At 38.7% G+C, this 20,095-nt stretch overlaps 1 protein-coding gene across 5 annotated transcripts in view; it reads right to left on the bottom strand.

Moving 5' to 3' along the window:
* Nucleotides 1–598: 598 nt before the first annotated feature.
* The window catches only part of RNF182 (ring finger protein 182), a 63,613-nt gene continuing 44,116 nt past the window's right edge, over nucleotides 599–20,095 (bottom strand). For all 5 annotated transcript variants that reach the window (XM_038584201.1, XM_038584203.1, XM_038584202.1 and 2 more), the window contains exon 3: nucleotides 599–3,858. In XM_038584201.1, the coding sequence (XP_038440129.1) occupies nucleotides 2,906–3,649 (744 nt within the window). In that variant the 5' untranslated portion in view covers nucleotides 3,650–3,858 and the 3' untranslated portion in view covers nucleotides 599–2,905. The remainder of the gene's footprint in view (nucleotides 3,859–20,095) is intronic.

Raw genomic sequence — 20,095 nt, 5'->3', positions numbered from 1 at the left:
CGGCAGGGAAGCATGACTCCTCTAAGTTATGACTAGTGCAGGTAATGCCTTTCCTTAACCAGATTCTTTGCTCATTTATGTGAAGATTTCAGAAGTGAATGAAAACCATTACTCTTGATTAATGTGTGGTACCAATTCACTAATTATCATCAATATGTAACCAGTACATACTTCCAAGTGATTTCTGCTTTGCCTCACAACGGTCATATTTAAAGATCAGGTAATTATAAAAATTTGCCCAGATCACAGAAGGTTAGTGATTCCCCAACTAAGATGGACACTGTTTTGCTGAATGGCTAGGCAGATTCTAGAAAATAAATCAAACAAATTTAAACCAAAAAAAAATGTATTTATCAAGATAAAGACAATGGTTTTTTTTCATCTTCCCAAATTCCCTCCCCTGTTTTGTTTTTTTAAGTGTAAAGCCTTTCAGAGGTGGCACCAGTTAGATCAGAAAGTTCTGAAATCTTCATCAATGTGAAAGAGGTACTTCATTGGTGTTTCTGAAAGCTCAGGTTTCCAATTAGCTAATATTAACAGAAGTCCAAAGAAATAACTGAATCTTAACCAATGAGTCAGAGAAATCAAACTTCTGGTATCGAAACAATAACAATTTAATGGACAAAATATTATCACAGTGAATAAAATAGTGAATGAAGCATTATCCTGTTTTCATTCAACAGCATTAAGAGTTTTTTGTTGTCTTACATTTAAAACTCTTTAAAAACAAATTAATTTACTGGCAACTAAAAAAAAAAAATCACAATTTACAAAGAAACACAAATTTAACACTGCAGACATTATACAAATAAGCAAAATACACAGTACCCACACCCAGAGCTTTCTAGAAACCTCATCATATAACTCACCAATTTATTTGATGTTACATGTCAGACAAAATGAACATTTTGTAAAAACCTTATAAATATATAAATCCAAATCACAAAACACCTCCTAAACATTTTGTTTACTCTAAGTACAATGGATTTTTGGAAACTGCATTCACAATGCTATCTAACCTAGATTTTATGAAATTATAAATGTCTTTATCTATAACTTGGGGCTTAAATTCATTGGACCACACCCCACATATGCTTTCTCATCATACTCACCATGGGTGTATATATTCTCAAAGTCAGTAGTTACGCGATTAAAATCAAACTACTAATCTAAAAATAAGTGTCAATTCTTCCTGAATAAGGAAATCCAACTGGTCCACTGCAACCATGTCACACAACAAATGTTTCATCACAAACAAGTGGAAGTCATCTTAGTATTGCCCTTTCCTAAGAGTAATAAATATTTTAATGTTAATCGTCAGTAATGGGTCTTAGAAACTGAAACGCTTTTTTTTTTTTTTGGCCCAGTTTCTGTGGACATTCTATTCCCTCAAACCTAAAATCTGCTAAACAATTTCTTCTCATAAATATATACATTCAACTTCCCCTGCATCACGAAAAGAAGTTCATTAACTCAAGTCACATAGCTTATGCTTTTATTTGAAATAAATTATGTAAGAACATGAATCCATTCTAAAATGGACTTTAAAGCAAGAGGCACAGCAACACATCACGTTGCTCTCTGCACCTGCATTTTACTGCCCTGGAGGGTCCTCTCCAGCAGGCATCGGCGCTGTGTGTCTCTTGCCCATCTCTCTCTCTGGCTTACTGCAACCTCGTTTTGCACATAAGCCTAAACCATTGTGTTTTGGTCCAACTCAGTACAGTACAGCAAAAATACTTCAAACGGCGAGCCAGAACATCCCAATAATTGTTTCTGGGTTTCCACGGCCACAATTCACCCCAAACTGTTATAGGATTAGGTTAAACAAGTCCATCATAGAATCTGAAATACAGTGGGGGAAAGAATCCTCGTGTGCTTCCAACAACTAACTGAAGTGGAACCGCATTCAGGGTAAGGCGTGGGGCTCGTTGAACAATGTGGTTAACAAAACTCAGTTGAAATGTTTCAGGGCAAGACTCAAGATTTATTTCCGTGAACAGTAACTGCTCTGTGAGAATTTCAGAGAAGATGGAGGAGAGAGGAAAATAAATATGGAGAAGATGGCTTCAAAGACAGGTGGCCATATTCTATCATGACATTTGCTTCCATGCAAATTCCACTCTCTAGTAATGTGGCAAAATGGGTATTTAATGGAAACCACACAAGGGCAGGAGGCGGTTTCCTCTTGGTGAAGGAGTATGTGCAGAGGGAAGAAGCACCTCACTGGAGCAGCAGACCACAGACAGTGGCATTAACTTGAGAACACATGAAGAGGACTCCAGGAAATATCAAAAATGGAGGGGTGTGGGAGGGCTGTGAGGGGGTTGTGGAAGGGGGATGCGGGAGGGGTGGGAGGAGGATATGGGAGGAGTGTGAAGAATTGTGTGGGAGGGGGATGCGGGAGGGGTGTTGGAGGGGAATATAGGAGGGGGCGTGGGGTGGGGGAAGTCACATTTTTCAAGTGGATGTGTCTTGGAACAGCTTTCCTCTCGTGTCCACCATCCATCATAGATTCCCGAGGATTAAGAGAGGAGTTAGTTCATCCCTGACGTTCCACAAAGCCCCAACTACTGCCTAACACACTACATCTCTGGTGTCTGTCTAGCAGGGCTGAGTGAAATCCCACCCTTTCTGTGGGAAGACTCACAAGAAGATCTTTATGAAGGCTTACCTTAAACATTTTTGTGTCTCTAACACCTAAGTAGAAATGAACATTTTTGATGTCCAGCACACAGGAAAACCAACTGAGTCAAAATTTTTATAGAAAACAGACCACAAACATTTGGCCAGTGGCTTGTTAACATCACAGACACTAATCAGAGAGAATATAAAATAAATAAACGATAAATTACCTAACTTTAAAGATGGCAATGTGTGTCAAATTTCTTAGTCTGCATATTGATTAAGAAGAAGGTGCCATACAGTCTAGAAATTCATGACAAACGCACTGGCAAAAACCATACACCATGAGAATAACAAGGCTCGAAGGGACGAGGCTGACAAAGACAACCCCAAGGGTGACCTTCTTAGACACCAGTAAGTAGATGCCTAAAGGTAAGGAGCTGAAGTAGAGCAAACCTAGCAGCCAAACCAACACGCGGATAGACGTCTGAAAGAGCAGGGATGTGCAATTCCACACAGTCCAGTTGTGTGACACAGTGGTAACAGAGTCGAAGCTTGCGGGCCTGTAAAATTCTACCACAGGAGTGGAGCTCAGAGATGGGGAGCTCTCTCGCTGTACCTCCATGATGGTTATGACCAGGCAGTTGGAGGAAGCATGTGAAGGGCTTACGAGAGATGCCAGCCTCTTGGGAGTCAGCAGCAGCTCAGTAGGGTTCTCTGGCAGGCACTTCTTGCCTCTGCCTCCACAAGTCAAGTTTACCAGGATGTTGTTGTCGTCCGGCAGGCTGCTGACTTCATCATCTGGCAGGCATGTCTCGAACCTGCAGAAAGGACAGACGATGACGCCTTGTGGGGAGTCCCCAAAGTCTATGATCTTGTAGAGGCATTTGGCACAAACCCGATGACAACACTCCAGCACTTTGGGTTTCCTCTGCTTCAGGTTGTACCGATTATAACAGATCTTACACTCGAGCTCGTCAGAGACCTGAGCCTCTGCTGTGTCTTCTGGAGGCTGACTGGCCATCTTGAACCGTGCGTACTACCTCTAGCTAGAGGCCACTCGCTGACAACAGTGTCGATTAAGGCGTCCCTCTGAACATCACCTCATCCGAATCAGGCGGTGATGCAAAAAGGCAGGGCATGTAGCAACAGAAACCAGGAATCTTCCAGGCATTTTCAGCTTCTACATTCACTCTGTCGCAAACCCACATTTACAAAGGCCACATGAGAGGTCTGCAAAGGAAAAAAGAGATTCTAATATAGTGAACAGTTCACTGCAGAGCACTTCATGGAATGTTCTGAGCTTCAGTGGGTAGAAGCAATAGGTTTCAAGGTTAGAGCCCCAAAACAGGAAAGTGCTTAGCTTTCTCAGGCTATACATACAATAGTACAGGAGGAATGAAGACTCCTATTGGTGTAAACACATTCTCACACACCATCAAGGAGTATGATGAGATAAGGAGATTTTTCTCTATGAAACCTGTAGAAGTTCTGGCCTCTTTGAAAACAGAACGGGACACGTATTGGAAGTAGATAAATTTGTAATCAAATTCTACTCAATATAGGCTGATTAATTCAGATTATCAATAGTGTAAATGCCAGTTATCTAAATACCCTTACTAGTGCCTAGGGATACACAAAAGAAGGAAAATCTCAAGGATAAATTCCCTCAAGGAAGAATGAAGCCAATGACACCTGACAGCAAGTCTCTCAATGAAGAGAAGTAAACACACACAACACGTGCATAGTAACATTCCCAAGCATGAAGAATTGTGCACAGGTGGCTATCAGGAAGAAGTACTCCATGTTCACCTACTCGCCAACTTCACATCATGTAAACTCTTTCTGTAGTGAACAGAAAGCATAATACAGCCCACAGGACTTCCTGCTGGCCCTCAGGTGCTTGTCACTGGCTTTAGCCAAAAGGTCAGGGTTGATTCCATGTGTATGGTCAGTTCCCAATTATTAGCACCAATGAAGGGGGCAGCAGTATGGGATATCCTCATAACATCTGTATATGGCTTTGACATAGGTGACTTTTTTAGTAATAGATTTGTCTTAAATGATGTTTTGCTTGGGGAAATGTCAACATGTATTTGAGTTTCTTTTTTTTTTTTTTTTTTTTAAAGATTGTATTTATTTATTCATGAGAGATACAGAGAGAGAGAAGCAGAGACACAGGCAGAGGGAGAAGCAGGCTTCCTGTAGGGAGCCCGTTGTGGGACTCAATCCCAGGACCCCAGGATCATGCCCTGAGCTGAAGGTAGATGCTCAACCACTGAGCCACTCAGGTGTCCCTGTATTTGAATTTCTGAGCACCCCCACACACACTGTAGTAAGGCTGCCACAATAGTTCTAAGAGGTAGAGAACAGCTATGCTGGAATTAACTTTGCTATGGGTCATCCTGCTTAACAGGAAAGAGGTGGTGGGTGGCTCAACTTGAATATATTTGAAATTATGAGTAGTTGGCTGTGAATACATAATACCTTCCTTTTTGTCACTTCAGCTAATTTTTTAATTGACTTCATGTAATATAAGAATGCATAATAGGTATCAACTGCAAGACATTCTTGATGGGAAAAGGAGGTCAATCAATAAATAGAATCTCTCTTGTCAACAAAAACACATAGATAGGATTTAAAAAAAAATTTATTGTATTTGAATGTATGTATTTCAGAACTACTATCATAAGCCGATTTCTGTATATTCACTCTTACACACATACAGACACAGACACCAACTCTTCTATGCCTTTCCCTTCTATGTGCCCTTAATTTTTCTTTACTCCTGAACCTGTTCATGAAACATGTGCCCATATGGTCACAAGATGTAACTGTATCTTGCCCACAATTCTACAAAGCTGGCTTCTTATTCTCCTGGTGGATGAACATCTATCCAGGAGGGGAGTCACCATTCCCAGTCCTTGTCATCCTTAGACAATGGGCTCTGGCCCTGGGCAGGTTATTGCAGGTCCACTTCTTGGACAGCTCCCACTCATCAGGCCTCCTGGCTGCTACATGCAGACCAAAAAGACCCATCTAAATGGAACATGTTCTGTACTCTTTGCAGCTACCCTCCCACTCAGTCTTAATTTCTTCAGGTGTACTGAAACTGACAGGAAGAGAAGAATTGACAGCAGTGATTCCCTCTACTGCCATCGAGAGGACTGATGTATATGAAGGTGTTTGGAAAAGGAAGAGACGGTATGTAAACAGACAGACATAAAGACACCCGGAAAAGAGAGTAAAATATTCAGTGAAGATAAAGAAGCAAAATTATATCTGAAGGCATAGAAAGCTAGAATATGCATCTAAAAACACCAACAAATGGCTTATGTGTATGTGAAAATTCAACATTTGATGATCAGCTCATCATATTAGTACTTTCTGTACCCGATTTCCAGCCATCAGAAGAGGAGCGGGAATATTCTACACTGGGCCAGCCACAATTTCTAGTTTATAGTTCTTTGAACAAAAAATCACTTGTTTGACAATATTGAGCTATTACTTGAAACAAAGCTTTCCTTTTTCTCAGAAACACACTTTCAGACTTTTGAATATGTTAAGATAATGTATAATACATTATAATAAGGTCCATATTCGTAAAACTTCACATAACATGCAAAGAAAATACTGGATGTTCACATATCCAATCAAAAAGACACCTACTTTGGGGTGTCAGGGTGGCTCAGTTAGTTAAGCATCTGAGTCTATTTCTGCTCAGGTTATGATCTCGGGGTCATGGGATGGAGCTCTGAGTCGGGCTACAGGCCCAGCAGGCAGTCTGCTGGAAATTCTCTCTCCCTCTCCATGCCCTTTCCCGCCCACGCTCTCTTCATGCCCCCCTCCATGCTCTCTTTCTCTCTCTCTAAAATAAATGTCTTCAAAAAAAAAAAAAAAAAAGATACCTACTTTAATTCTAAGACTAACTCTAAAAAACCAGCTCCACTAGCTTGAAATACTTCAAGTCCTGCCACTGAGAAAGGCACTTCGGGGCAGGACTGGCTGACAGCCTTGAGCTCTGGTGCATCCCTGGAAATGCAGCCAGCACAAGTGTTTCTTCCTAGAAATGTCATAAAGCAGCATGGTGATTGTTCCTCTTGGGAAGGCGGGGTACCAACTGCTCGAGTTCTTAAAAAATAAATACTTCATCTGTCTGTCACTCAAAGGTCCCTCAAAGGACTTGATTAATAACCTAAAATATATAACTTCATAGGGTTGCCACGAGTCAGAGTTATTCGGTTCTCTGAAAGCTAGGCGTTCCCATCCTGCCTTTGCTCTGGACAAAAGCGCTGGACAATGATTCTGATGCAGAGTAAGGAAGCAAGACCCAAAAGAGGACATACTCTATGATTCCATTTCTGGAAAATTCAAAAAACAGGCAAAACTAAGGTGTGTGGATACAAGTTTAGGTGGTGAAACTATGATGAAAAGCTAAGGAGTTATTCACATATAAGCTGGGATCGCTGCTGCCTTTGATGGGGTGGAGCAAGCAGTCTGGGGAAGACACATGCTGATGGGCTGGGGCTGATGGGCTGGGGCTGCTGATGGGCTGAAGGGCTGACAGCGCTCTGCTTCCTGACCTGGATGGTACTCAGGAGTGTTTGGTGTGTGATACACCATTGGGCAATACGGTTTTCTGTGTTACCTATCACAGTAAAAAATTTTAAACGTGTTATCTATCACAGTTAAAAACAAAAAGAGAAGGGAAAGTGAGGGTTGAGGAGAGAAGGGGAGGGGAGGGAAAGGAAAAGACATCTCTGGCTAAATATTTTAGGCATTTTTTATAGCACAGATTTTTCTGTCAATAGGTATTTTGGATCAGCTTATCATCTTTTCCTCTATGGTCTGTAATTGCATTTATTTTTTTTCACAAAATAGAAATGTCAATTATTTATCACCTAAATATCCAAGCACTACTGTAAGTCAATATTAAGATGGATAAAATCTCTAAGATGAGTGCATCTGGTGCATTCATTGATGAGAGCAACCGTCTCAGCAGGCACAGGGGAAAGAATCTGGCACATTCAAATTGCCTCAAAAATAAATGCATGGGATTACCTGAGATGACGGATGTGCTTACTAATGTTACTGTGGTAAACATTTTGCAATATATATGGGTATCATATAACGTTGTCCACCTTCAACTTACACAGTGTTGTGAGTCAATAATGTTTCAGTAAAGCTGAGGAAAAATACAAAAGGGTTTCTTTTCTTAGAAAAATACATATTCACATATATGAAGTAGATATTCCTTATTAATCTTAATAGACATCAATCCTTCTGTAAATCATCCGGGGGAAGGCTACGTGCATAAATAATCACCTATTATAAATCTTGATGATATTGGACAAATGTTTACTTTCCCTGCATGGGACTTACTGTTCGATTCAAAGCCACTTGCTCTACTACTTAATTCCTTTGATATTAAAGATGCAAACTTGGTCCTATATTTGAAGCAAAGCCCATCATTGGACATCTGTTGTTTCTAGGATCTTTTTTCCTCCTTTAGACTGAATTGGTCTGCCTTCTGCCACCACTTCTCTGGGGAAGCGCTCCCCACTCACTCAAGTCCTGTGATCATGCTTGCACTGTCACCCGCAGTACCTCCCTCCTCTCCAAAGGTGTGACTTTGTGACCCAGGTCTGGCCCATCGTGCTACTCCACTATTGCCCTGCTCACAGGGGGTAGCCAGGGTGGGCAAGGGACCCGGACCAGAGTCAGTGCTCTTCCCTAGGACTTTTTTAGGTGAAGCCAGGGGGAGAAGGAACACAGCAGGGGCCAAGGGAGGGAGCAATGACCAGAAAAAAGATGTTTCAAGGAAGTGTCTTGCCCTCAAGAGGGAGAACACAAGAGAATAAAGCTAAAAATAAAAAGAAAAACACAGGAAAGCAGAAAGCAGAGATACAGACAGAGGCAAAAGACAGACACCTGATGACAACTCCACTGACCTGAATGATGGCTCCCATGAGCCAATAAATTCCTTTTTTCACTTATGTTAATTTTTTCGTTGGATTTCTGCTTCTTACTTACAGCCGAAAGAGCCCTGAACACAATTACCATGCTGTATTTGATTTGAGAATTTATGTTTTCAGATCTAGGTGCCTCCTTAGTTATACAGAAATTGTAAATAATAAGATTAAATAAACATACTTATAAAATTCATTTACATGTGTATGTACATGCACATATACATGTTTAAATTTAATAAATATGCAAACATCATAAATATCATTGTTTATTACTAGCATGTGTGTGTTCTTTTTTATTTTGTTAATTTCCCCTCTTCACCTCCCCATAACCAGCCTCAGTGCTGCCCTCTTCCCCCCAGTAACACATATTAACTACCTGGTATGTTTCTTCCCTATATATTTCCATGTACACATATTTCTCCACTTACATATAATTACACAGATATAAGCACAATTTTTCCATTGTGTTCTGACTCCTATGTAATACCCACTTTTCTGCATCTTGCTTTTCCCATCCAATAATGGCTCAAGAAAAGCTCTCAATTCAACTAGTAAGAGCCTTAAACTCAATTTAATAAATACATATTTCACCATTTGGATATACTGTAAGACAGCCAACCATTCCTCTCCTAGCAAACACTCATTTACCCCCATTCCTCCCAAAACAAACATTACGGCACGACACAACCTTGCGATACACACCCTTACATATGGGTGTTTTTATTTCTGTAGGAGACAAGGAGTGGAACTCCTGAGTCAGATCCTACCCCTGACATATGCTGCCAGAGTGCTCTCCAACAGGAGTGTAACACAGACTTTGACCAGGAGTAACAGAAGGACTTTTTTCCCCCAACAGCAATAGATGTTCACGGACTATATATTTGCCCATCTGAGGAATGTCAGACCATGATTTGGGTTTGACTACCTTTTATGTGTCAGCCTTCTGCATCTGCTCCTCTCTGAACTCCACCTTCTTCTTTTTTTGCTTATTTTTCTATTGGATTGCTGGGCTTTTCTGGTCAATTTGTAAACGTTCATTGTTACAAGACATATCAAACTCTGTCCTCCGTATTGCACACACTCCCTCAAATTTTAGCATTTACTGGCTTTGCTTAGTATCTTTTGAAAAGCAGAATGTCTTACTCTTTGGACAGTCATAGGCTTATCCTTTCTCTTGTAGCTTCTAGATCGCCAATCTGAATTAATACTGTTCCTAATATTATGTGTGCGGTTATTTTCTTATAAAGTTTGTCTTGCTTTATTTTTAACTTGTTTTCAGTTTTACATACAGTATAAGATACAATCCTAATTTTATTTTCTTCCAAATTTGGACATTTATCTTTGGCAAGGAAATAACCCATTTCTTCTAGTTTTTCAAGTTCGTTGCCATAGCGTTGAATACAGTTATCTCTGTTGTCTGTTTTGATTCATTCCTGCCTCTCTGATTACATGTTTGCTCTCATAATTTTTTTTTACTATTTCTTAATCAAATACATAAATCTTTGTATCTATTTTGTTGTTTCAAAGAACTATTGTATGTATTTGTCCTTTACATTATTATTAACTTCAGCTTTTATCTTTATTATTTCTTCTTTCTAATTTATGTTAGTTTTGTCATTCTCTTTTTCTCACTTCATAATAAGAGTACACTTTGTCTTTATTCTTAAATAATGAAAACATCTAAAGGCTGTAAAATTTCCACTAGCTACAGCTTTCACTGTATTCCACGGCTTTTGCAATAAATTGTGCTCCTTTGATTGATTTCTAGATTGACTTTTGTTTTTTCCTTTGATGCTAAGGTTGTAAAGAATGTTTTTAAGTTTCCAAATAGTAAAGGTTCTTTTTGCTATCTTCTATTATTTATTTCTAATATTACTGGGTTATGATCAGAGAACAGGATCTATAAAAATCCCTTCTCCTTTCAATTTGCTAAGGTCTCCTTTGTAGTCAAATATATGATCAAGTTTTGTAAGTGATCCAGAAAACAAACATTCTGTATTGAAGGAATGTAAGGAGTCACATATCCATTGAATCCAATTTTTTTTATTTATTCAATTTCTACATCTTAGGGTTCTATAGATTAACACAGGTTGAGACAAGCAAGAGATGTTTATTAAAGTATCTCATAACTATATTTGCATTTCTAATACTTTTGCTTTACAGATTTAGTGGCTATGTTATTCTGTATATACAAGTTTGTTTACCTCCCTCATTAACTACGCCTTTTAAAAGTATTATATAATGCCTTTCTTCTGACTCTGCCTTTGCCTGGGATCTTTGTCCATCTTTTTGCATTCACCTTCTATCACTGTTTCAAGTGTTTTTTTATAAACACCAGATAACTGGGTTTTGCTTATTAACTCAGTCTAGTATCAAATGTTTCATGGGGAAAAAAATTGGTTCATTTTTATTTAATGTTAAGACTGTTACATTTTAACTTATTCTTTCCTTCCCACTTGAGTTAACTGATTAATTTAGAAAAATTCCCTCTGCTATCATCTCCCCTCACCTTGTGGTGTTTATGATGAAGTTTTTGTTTAGGTGCTTTTTGTTTGATACTCTTTCTTGGGTATCAAGAAAGAGGTTAGAAAATGGGGGATGGAATCTCTGATTCTAACAGAGCAGCAAATTTCTTATACCCTGACAGGGAGATAACAGCTTGAGTATGTATGTGGCTTTTGGGCTGCTGATTTTTTTGTCTCCATGGTCTACAGAAGTTACTCTACCTGTGTCATTCATGAAAAATCTGGGGTTGGTCTGATACTTCGTAATGGCAGATAACTTGTTCTCTCTGCCTGGAAGCTTCTAAGATTTTGCTTTTTATTCTTAGGAGTAAAGCACTTTCCCAGTATCTACTGGGATGTCTTTTTTCATAAATCTTGGCTGGAGCTTGATGAGCCATTTGAATTTATAGACTCAAGTCCTGACTTTTAAGCTCAGAAAATTTGCTTCTGATATTTATCTAATTATTGCCTTTCCTCCATCAATTCCTTTTCTCTTTTTGGCTTTCCTGTTACTCACATGTTATGTTTCCTAGATCCCTTTTCTCTTGATTTCCATCCCTTTACATTTCTGGCTCTGTGCTTTTAGATTCTTCCACTTGACTGACCAGGCTACTAATCAAGTCTCAGGAATGATCATCACCTCCTTTAATTCATTTTACTGAAAACACTTGATTGGAAAATCATGCATTTCATCTCTAGGAAGTCATTTTATCTTGCATTTTTTTTTTATTTATTTATGATAGTCACAGAGAGAGAAAGAGAGAGAGGCAGAGACACAGGCAGAGGGAGAAGCAGGCTCCATGCACTGGAAGCCCGATGTGGGATTCGATCCCGGGTCTCCAGGATCACGCCCTGGGCCAAAGGCAGGCGCCAAACCGCTGCGCCACCCAGGGATCCCTTATCTTGCATTTAAATCCCCTTGTGTGCTCTTAACTATTTTTTGTCAGGTTGTCATCTGTCTCCAGCTACTGCTGTATTGCATTAATCCTGTGTCCTATCTGTCCTCGTGAACTATCCTCTCTTTGGCTGTGATGGCATTATTTCTCTTTGTCACATCACTGGGGTTCAGGTCTGACTGTTGGAGGATGCATGTGGCATCCAGGGCCCTGCCAAGGCACCAGGAGGAAGGACTTTATGCTCCAGTCTCCTTATACTCTCCCAGCCTCCCAAACAGGGAAGACTCAGCTCAAGTGTTCATTTTCTCCTTGGTCTCTTATGGGAAACGCGCGCGCGCACACACACACACGCACACACACACAGAGAGAGTCACACACATACAATGGGTGAGCGACATTTTCAATCTTCCTCCCAGGAGTCCCTCGACCCCTGTAGATCAAGCTCTATATAGTAACCCATGTATTCTGATCCTCTCCTATGACCCATCGATGCCCGCCTTTATTACCAGCCCAGCCCAGTCCAAGAAGAAAGCCCCCACCTGTTGTCTTTCACCCTTAACTTCCACACAGTTCAGGGTTTCACCTGCACTGAGTGCTCGGGCTGGCTCCAGGAATGGTCTGGGTCAGGAGAGGCAGGGTAGAATGGAAAATAGCACGAGAGTGAGCCATTTTACCTTGCGATCTCCCCAGAATCCTCACCAACTGTAATTCCTGGATTTCTTTTTCAAATACTTATCCAGATGGGAAATGTGGGAATTTGTGACAAAAGCTTAACTAGGGGGAGGAAGATGGCAGTCCTCATCATGTTTGGTGACTATTATGTAAAGATACTATCAAACTGATATTTATCTCTAAGTTCATAACTATTTTTGAAATTCACTTTTTAAAAAAATTCTCCTTTCTATATATTCTTTTGTTTTCTTTCTTCTATACCTCTAGGAACACATGAACTGGACACCCAAGAGTGCCAGAATCATTTTACTTTTTTTCTTGGCTATCTTGCCTAAATAAGACCTGTCAAGTTCTACTTTTTATATCAGAGAGTTGTACTAGCTAGCACATATCAGTTATACCAAAAAGCCACTAGATAAGAATTCTTCATATTTTTCTATTTTTTAATATTTTTCTATTTCAAAAAAATTCATATATACTTTTAGAAACTTAGACGGTTCGTGGTCTTCACTATTTGGGTCTTAGGCTATTTTGGGTCTTCTTATCCAGTTTTTCATGATATAACTCTATTTAAATTTTAAATTTATTAGTAAACCATTTTACCTAACTATCCTTTGCCCTTCCTGCATCATGTGTAGTAGATTGTTTGCACACAAATAGGACTATAATAATTCTCCAAAGCCCTTTGCAGTGGGACTTTTCCTTTATCCCATCAACAGGTAGAAGAATCTGCTTCCCCACCCCTGAGATCTAGGCTGGCCTTGTGACTTGCTTTGACTAACAAAATAAGGTTGTCCCCTTGGAACCGTGGCATGGCTATGTGAAGAAGCCCAGGGTAGTCTCCCTGAAGCCGACAAACCCAGACAAAAGCCAGCACCAATATCAACATCACTCATGTGAATGAGACCATCACAGAATAACCAGTCTCTTGGGGATACCTGGGTAGCTCAGGGGTTGAGTGTCTGCCTTCAGCTCAGGTCATCATCCTGGGGTCCTGGTATTGAGTCCTGCATTGGGCTTCCCGCAGGGAGCCTGCTTCTCCCTCTGCCTCTGTCTCTGCCTCTCTGTGTTTCTCATGAATAAATAAATAAAATCTTAAAAAAAAAAAAAGAACAACCAGTCTCTGTTGAACTACCAGTGATTATAGCCATTTGAATGAATGATACCAAGACAAATCAGCCAAAGAATCATCCCTACTTAACCCAGTAGAATATACTGAATCCTGAGCAAGTAAAATGGCTGTTATATTAGCCACCATGTTTTGAAGTAGTTTGCTTTACAATAGATAACCAACATACCATGCTAAACTAGCCCTTTCTCACCTAATCCAAAACTAATCTCGGTCCAAAGAAATTATTTTCTTCATTTATCATGGCCATCATTTCTACCTAGAAGACTTGGACTTTCTTACTTACTCTGAAGCTGCCTAACCCTACAGTTCTTGCAATTCTTGTTTGTGTTAAAAAATTCTTGGTCATAAAACAGTTCACATATTTTTTCTATATATAAACTCATAATTTTTATTATCATAGCTTCTGTTAATAGAATCTAAGAAGCTCAAAAATTTTTAGAAATATTACATAACCTTCATAACAGTGAAGGGCAATTATATATTCCCACTTAATAGATGGAAAAAAAGCTTATCTTCTATGGGCATTTACACAAGATGCCATAAGTCAGGACAAAGGGAACTCAAAAAACAAGCTTCACTGTGATCCTATTTTTTACCCATCCAAGGCTCTGTCCTATATATCACTCTGCTGTCTGTATGAGTTAATTTTCTACATCTCTGGGAGTTCAGGTTCTTCCAAAGTGTTTCTCACACAGGTTTCATTTAACCTGAATCATGCTCCCAGAGTCCATCAACCATTTTAATTTGGCACCAATAGGACAGGTTATATTTTTTCCCCCTTATGAAATAGCAACACCTGCCAAGTTTCAACTCCCATTTCCTGGATCCTCCTCCCACCCTGGAAAATAAACATTATTAACATTGCTTTCTACATGATGAGTCAAGATATTTTAAAGGGCTCTCTAAAAACAACAAAAAAAGATATAGACTAAAGGACCATTATTTCCATGATCCATGGTTTCTGTTTTTAGAACTGGTGCTAACAATTTGCTTCTGTCTTTAATTTTTTTTTTATTTTTGCAAATGGACTGTCACTCTTCAAACACTGAAACGTTGTCATTTAATGAGCACTGCTTTTTATGACAGCCTACATTGTTTAATAATTCTATCCCCCAACATATAGGAGAGATTTGGGCACTAGAGCATCATACTTCTTTGTGAATGATCAAGGCAGAACATTGGTTTTGGAGCTTTATTTAAGATTTATTTATTTGTTTGAGAGAGAGCAGAGAGGGAGACAAACAGACTCCTCGCTGAGTACACGCCTGACATGTGGCTTGATCTCAGGACTCTGCGAGTCAAGAGTTGGATACTTAACCGACTGAGTCACTCAGGCACCTCAAGAACATTGGTTTTTAAACTTAGCTACTGATATATGATATACACTTGCCATCTCTCTAATGACAAGTCTCTCATTCACAAAAACCAAATCTTAGCGTCTGTAGTACTTGAATCTCAAATTAAGCTGAAACCATACATGTGGCATCTTACCCTCAAGAAAGTCCAGTTTTTTCATCTAGATATTTGTAATTTGGCTTCCAGTTAAAGTATGAGAAAGTCTCATTACCATCAATAATTACTAATCACCAATATTATGCTGGTCTCAGCCCCAGTTATAGTTCTCCCTTGGGAAACATTAGCAATATTTGAACTTTCTTTTATAGCACAATAGTCTCAGAGTTCAGGTTTTTGCCATTACGGCTTTTCTTTAAAAACAATCTTTCATATTATAATAGAAGGCTATAACTTAGAAAGTCCTAAAAGAATAGGCTCAACAGATGGCAAGCACTCATTTTCAAAGGATTGACAGCTGACTTTAAATGAATTTAAGCTGCAACATCAATAACCTTTAATGGTTGTTTGGCAGCATACTGAGAATTCCAGAAAGATTCAAAGACTCAAAGATTAAAACTCTTATTTTACCCCTTCTCCAAAACCAAGCAAATTAATTTGATAGGGAATCATAATCTATTAGAATACAACCAAATTAATGATCTAGAATTCCAGGCCATTAATTTTGGAGAAGCCGCCATTTATACACATGGAGACATTAATGATGCATCCTTTGATGCTAACAATCTTACGATGCTACAATGAATGTCTAACAACAGGAGGAAAAGATAGGTACTCCTCACCCTATGCATGCTAGGAGCATGACCGTCACTTTCAGGCAGTCCAAAATGGAAACACAGGGATCTGGAATCAGGAGACCTAGATTTGTGGGCTGGCTCTATAAAGTGACTGGTTATGTGATCTTGAGCTAAGAGACCAAGAACACTGCCTCACAAGGTTGTCGTAAGGATTCAATGAAATCATACAGGCATAAATATTTTGCATAAACAAGCACTATATGGATGCTATTTGGAATGTAGAAGTAACATATCCATTGATATTTTTAAAGTACTTCAGCATTCTCAATTGGTAGTACATCTAAGATTCCACATTGAACACAGTACCAAAAGCTACCCAGGTTTTCTATCTATAGATAGAGCGCATTGCAAGTCAAGTATAACATACCAATTTTGCAATAACATAGTAACCTCTACTACCATAGTTGAAAGAGAAATTTCATTATGTTTTTCTTATTTATCCTATCTATACGGGGTATTAACAAATAATGAATAAATCTTATAAATTCAAATTGTTTGCTCTGTACCTTCCTCTATACTTAGAAGTAGCAAAGCTATGATTTAAGATCAAGAGTTATTAGGAATACAGGCTGAAAATTACATTCTTAAAAGTGACTGAATCCTTTCCCATTATAACCAATCTCTTCGCTATTAATGCCTTCCTCCATAATTTCCCTTGACCAAGGCTTTATAAAATTCTCTAACCATGTCAAGAAAGAATAAAATGTCTAAAAAAATTAAAATAGGTGGCTTTGTATCATTTCTGTAATTTCAAACTTAGGTGGAAGTAGCTTAATTATTGTGCTGCCAATTTCACCAAATGAAACTAATATTACACACACATACACGCAAATATTCCCTTCTTCCAAACTAACATAGCCACTTTTCTTTTAGAACACAGAATATACCTACAGATAAAAAATTATGCAGTTATACTCTTGAAACCATTCTGAAAGTCAAAGACTTCCAATATATTTTTATCAGTATATTAGTAATTAATAGAAAAGTTGTATCGACTGCTATGGAAACTCACAAGAGCAACAGTTGGATTTAATTTGGGATAGACTCCACGAGGTAGCTCTCTTTTGACTCTATCTCTTTCATTTAATCTTTGAACAAGTATTTTCCTAATGCCTATTTTGTGTCAGGCTAGATGGTAGATGCTAGGGATGCAAAGACAAATAAGGCAAGATTTCTTTTTTTTTTTTTTTTTAAAGTTTATTTATTCATGAGAGACAGAGAGAGAGAGAGAGAGAGAGAGAGAGAGAGACGCAGAGACACAGGCAGAGGGAGAAGCAGGCTCCATGCAAGGAGCCTGACGTGGGACTCGATCCCGGAACTCCAGGATCATGCCCTGGGCTGAAGGCAGGTGCTAAACCACTGAGCCATCCAGGGATCCCTGAAAGCAGAAGCTGATTACAAAGGTAAGTGGATCCTTTTCTGCCCTCATCTTGTTTCACCTCTCAATAGCTTTCTACCCAGAGACCAACCCCCCCTTTCTCCTGAAACCCTCTCTTCTCATTGCTTCAGCGCTGTAACACGGTTCCAGCTCTCTTCCTGACCACTCTTTCTCAATGTTCTCTCCCAGCTCCCCTTCTATCAAATCTCTAAATGCTGGAGCATCCTAGTACTTGGCCTTGAGCCACACTGTTCCTTCTCTGTTTGCAATCTTTCCCTTGGATTGTCTCATCTACTCCAACAGCTTTAAATACCAACTGACACCTCCCCCAGTTTTGTATTTACAGCTTATACCTTTCTTCTGAGTTCCAGACTGTCTATTGAAAAGCACTATTTGTATTCTTATAAATATTTCAAATTTGGGACTCCTGGGAGGCTCAGTCAGTTAAGCATCCAACTCTTGATTTCAGCGTCGGTCCTGACCTCACTTGTGAGATTGAACCCCACATGGGGCTCCATGCTCAGCAGGGAATCTGCTTGGCTTTATAATTTTTCCTCTGCCTTTCCTACCCTTCCCCCCACTTTTACGCTCTTTCTTTCTTTCTAAAATAAATAAATAAATCTTTTAAAATATTTCAAACTTATTGTAAGTCTAAGACCAGTCTTAGTCTTCACCTCTAATTCTCACTCAACAGTTTCCCCATCATTACAAACAATACCACAATTCTCCCAATTTTTCAGGCTAACAGTGACTTCAGCTGAGAGTTATCTTTGATTCCACACTGTCTTATCTTCACACCCAATCCATTACCAAGTCAAGTCAATTCTGCTTCCAAAGTATGCCTCTAATCTACCTTCATCTGACCTTCATCCTTGTCCACTATAAAACTGCCTCCTAAGTAATCTTCCTGCTTCCAAGTGTTTCCTACTACCAACTGTTTTCTTTGCAATAGCCAAAAGTGAACTTTTAAAATATAAATTAGATTATATCTATTGCCTGCTCGATAGTTTTCTTTTAAGTACAGATTGAAATCCAAACGCCATATAGCAAGGCAGTATGGAGTTTAGAATACAGTCCCTCCTTGAACCCCAGTCCACACTGCCTTCTATCACATGCAGCTTTGTTAAATTCTATGAACACTCCAAGCTCTTTCCTGCTTAGGATGGGGAATGTCCTTGCCACACTCATTCCCTCTCACAGACCTCAACTTCAGGATAGTCTTCCAGGGGCACCTTCCTAATTACCTCATTTTTAAAATTCCTTTCCATTTATTTTCTATTATAACATCATTTTCTATCTTTGACAGTCTTCCACAAGCCCAATTTGACTAATTAATTTGTCAGCTCTCAACCTCCACTACTAGAATGTAATTTCTAAGAATAGAAGAGCCTTCGACACATTGTTTACCACTGAAGCACAAGCACCTATCAGAAGCCAGCACAGAGTAACTACCTGCCTAATAGATAAATATATTAAATTGTCTCCAAGATTCCTCCTCTCTCCATCAATTTATGATAGTGCACTGTACCTGGCTAAGTGTGGTGCAGTCAGCACTTTGTCTTGATATTCTTAAATGCTATACATTTTTTATCTAAATTTTTAAATTTTAAATCTAATACCCCATAATTTCCATATAGAAATATAGAATCTGATCAGCTGAACTTCTCAAAAACCTATAACTATAAATAAAATATGTATGTCAAAATATTCATAAATCATAGCAACTAGGAAGCCTTAATATATGTTGAACAAATGAATGAATCTCTTTATCTTTACCACTGAAAATCAGTTTTCATACATATTTGTCTACCAGTTTCAGGTGTGGACTCATCAAAGACATGGATTCATAAAATCTGTAGGACACAATTCCTCTGGGATTGTTTCTCTGTAAATGTCCAGACATCAACCTGAGAAGGTATATGTTGTCTTTAATTTTCTCTTAACACACCCTTATATACTAAGCAAAACAGTCATCACTACTATATCTAAATACAGCTTTCTCAAAATTATTATAGACATAAGAAAAGCTAAAAATATTATTTTTAGCACAAAATTATTTTTGTACTATTACTCTAAAATAAAAACAAAGTGACAAAAATATTTTTCCTTTTCATCTCTCCCCAAAGTGTTTTGCTCACTTCCCATAATTCTAAAGAATATATCATCTCTTCTCCAGCATTAATAAAAATATTCACAGCACCTCCTGAAAGGGAATATATTTACAGTTACCAAAGTCCAACTGTGCTCTGACTCAGCAAAATGAGAACAATCTAATTCATGAAATGCTTCAGTTAATAATGAGCAAAAAGATTTATGAAGGGAAAAGAATCACTTTCCAAATCCTACCACATTTACTATAGGTCTTAATCCAAGATTGGCAAGGAGAAACAGAACTATAGTTAGACTTTATTGTATTTATTTGCCCTAAAAGGCTTTTCTCAAAAGGCCTTTCAGATTCAATCTTAATGAATGTGTCACTCTGCAAAACAGCTACATAATGTAGCATTACTGATTGACATATACTCCATGGTGAAGATTAGGATAAAGTGAAAAGCTACAATGTTTTTCCGATGAGATAAAAGTGATATTTGTACAGGAAAAGAAGCACATTGTTAGGGAAGATAGTTTTATATTTATTACATATTAAGTTTAAGGGATTGTGTTGTGTGACAGACCCATTAAACACTCATGCCCTTAAAAAGCAAAGCCAGAAGAGCACTGCTTTCTTTCTTATCAGCTCAGAAAATAACTGGCTTACAGAAGCTT

This window comes from Canis lupus, chromosome 35, assembly GCF_011100685.1.
Source record: "Canis lupus familiaris isolate Mischka breed German Shepherd chromosome 35, alternate assembly UU_Cfam_GSD_1.0, whole genome shotgun sequence".
NCBI lineage: Eukaryota > Metazoa > Chordata > Mammalia > Carnivora > Canidae > Canis > Canis lupus.
This window is presented reverse-complemented; position numbering and strand designations above follow the sequence as displayed.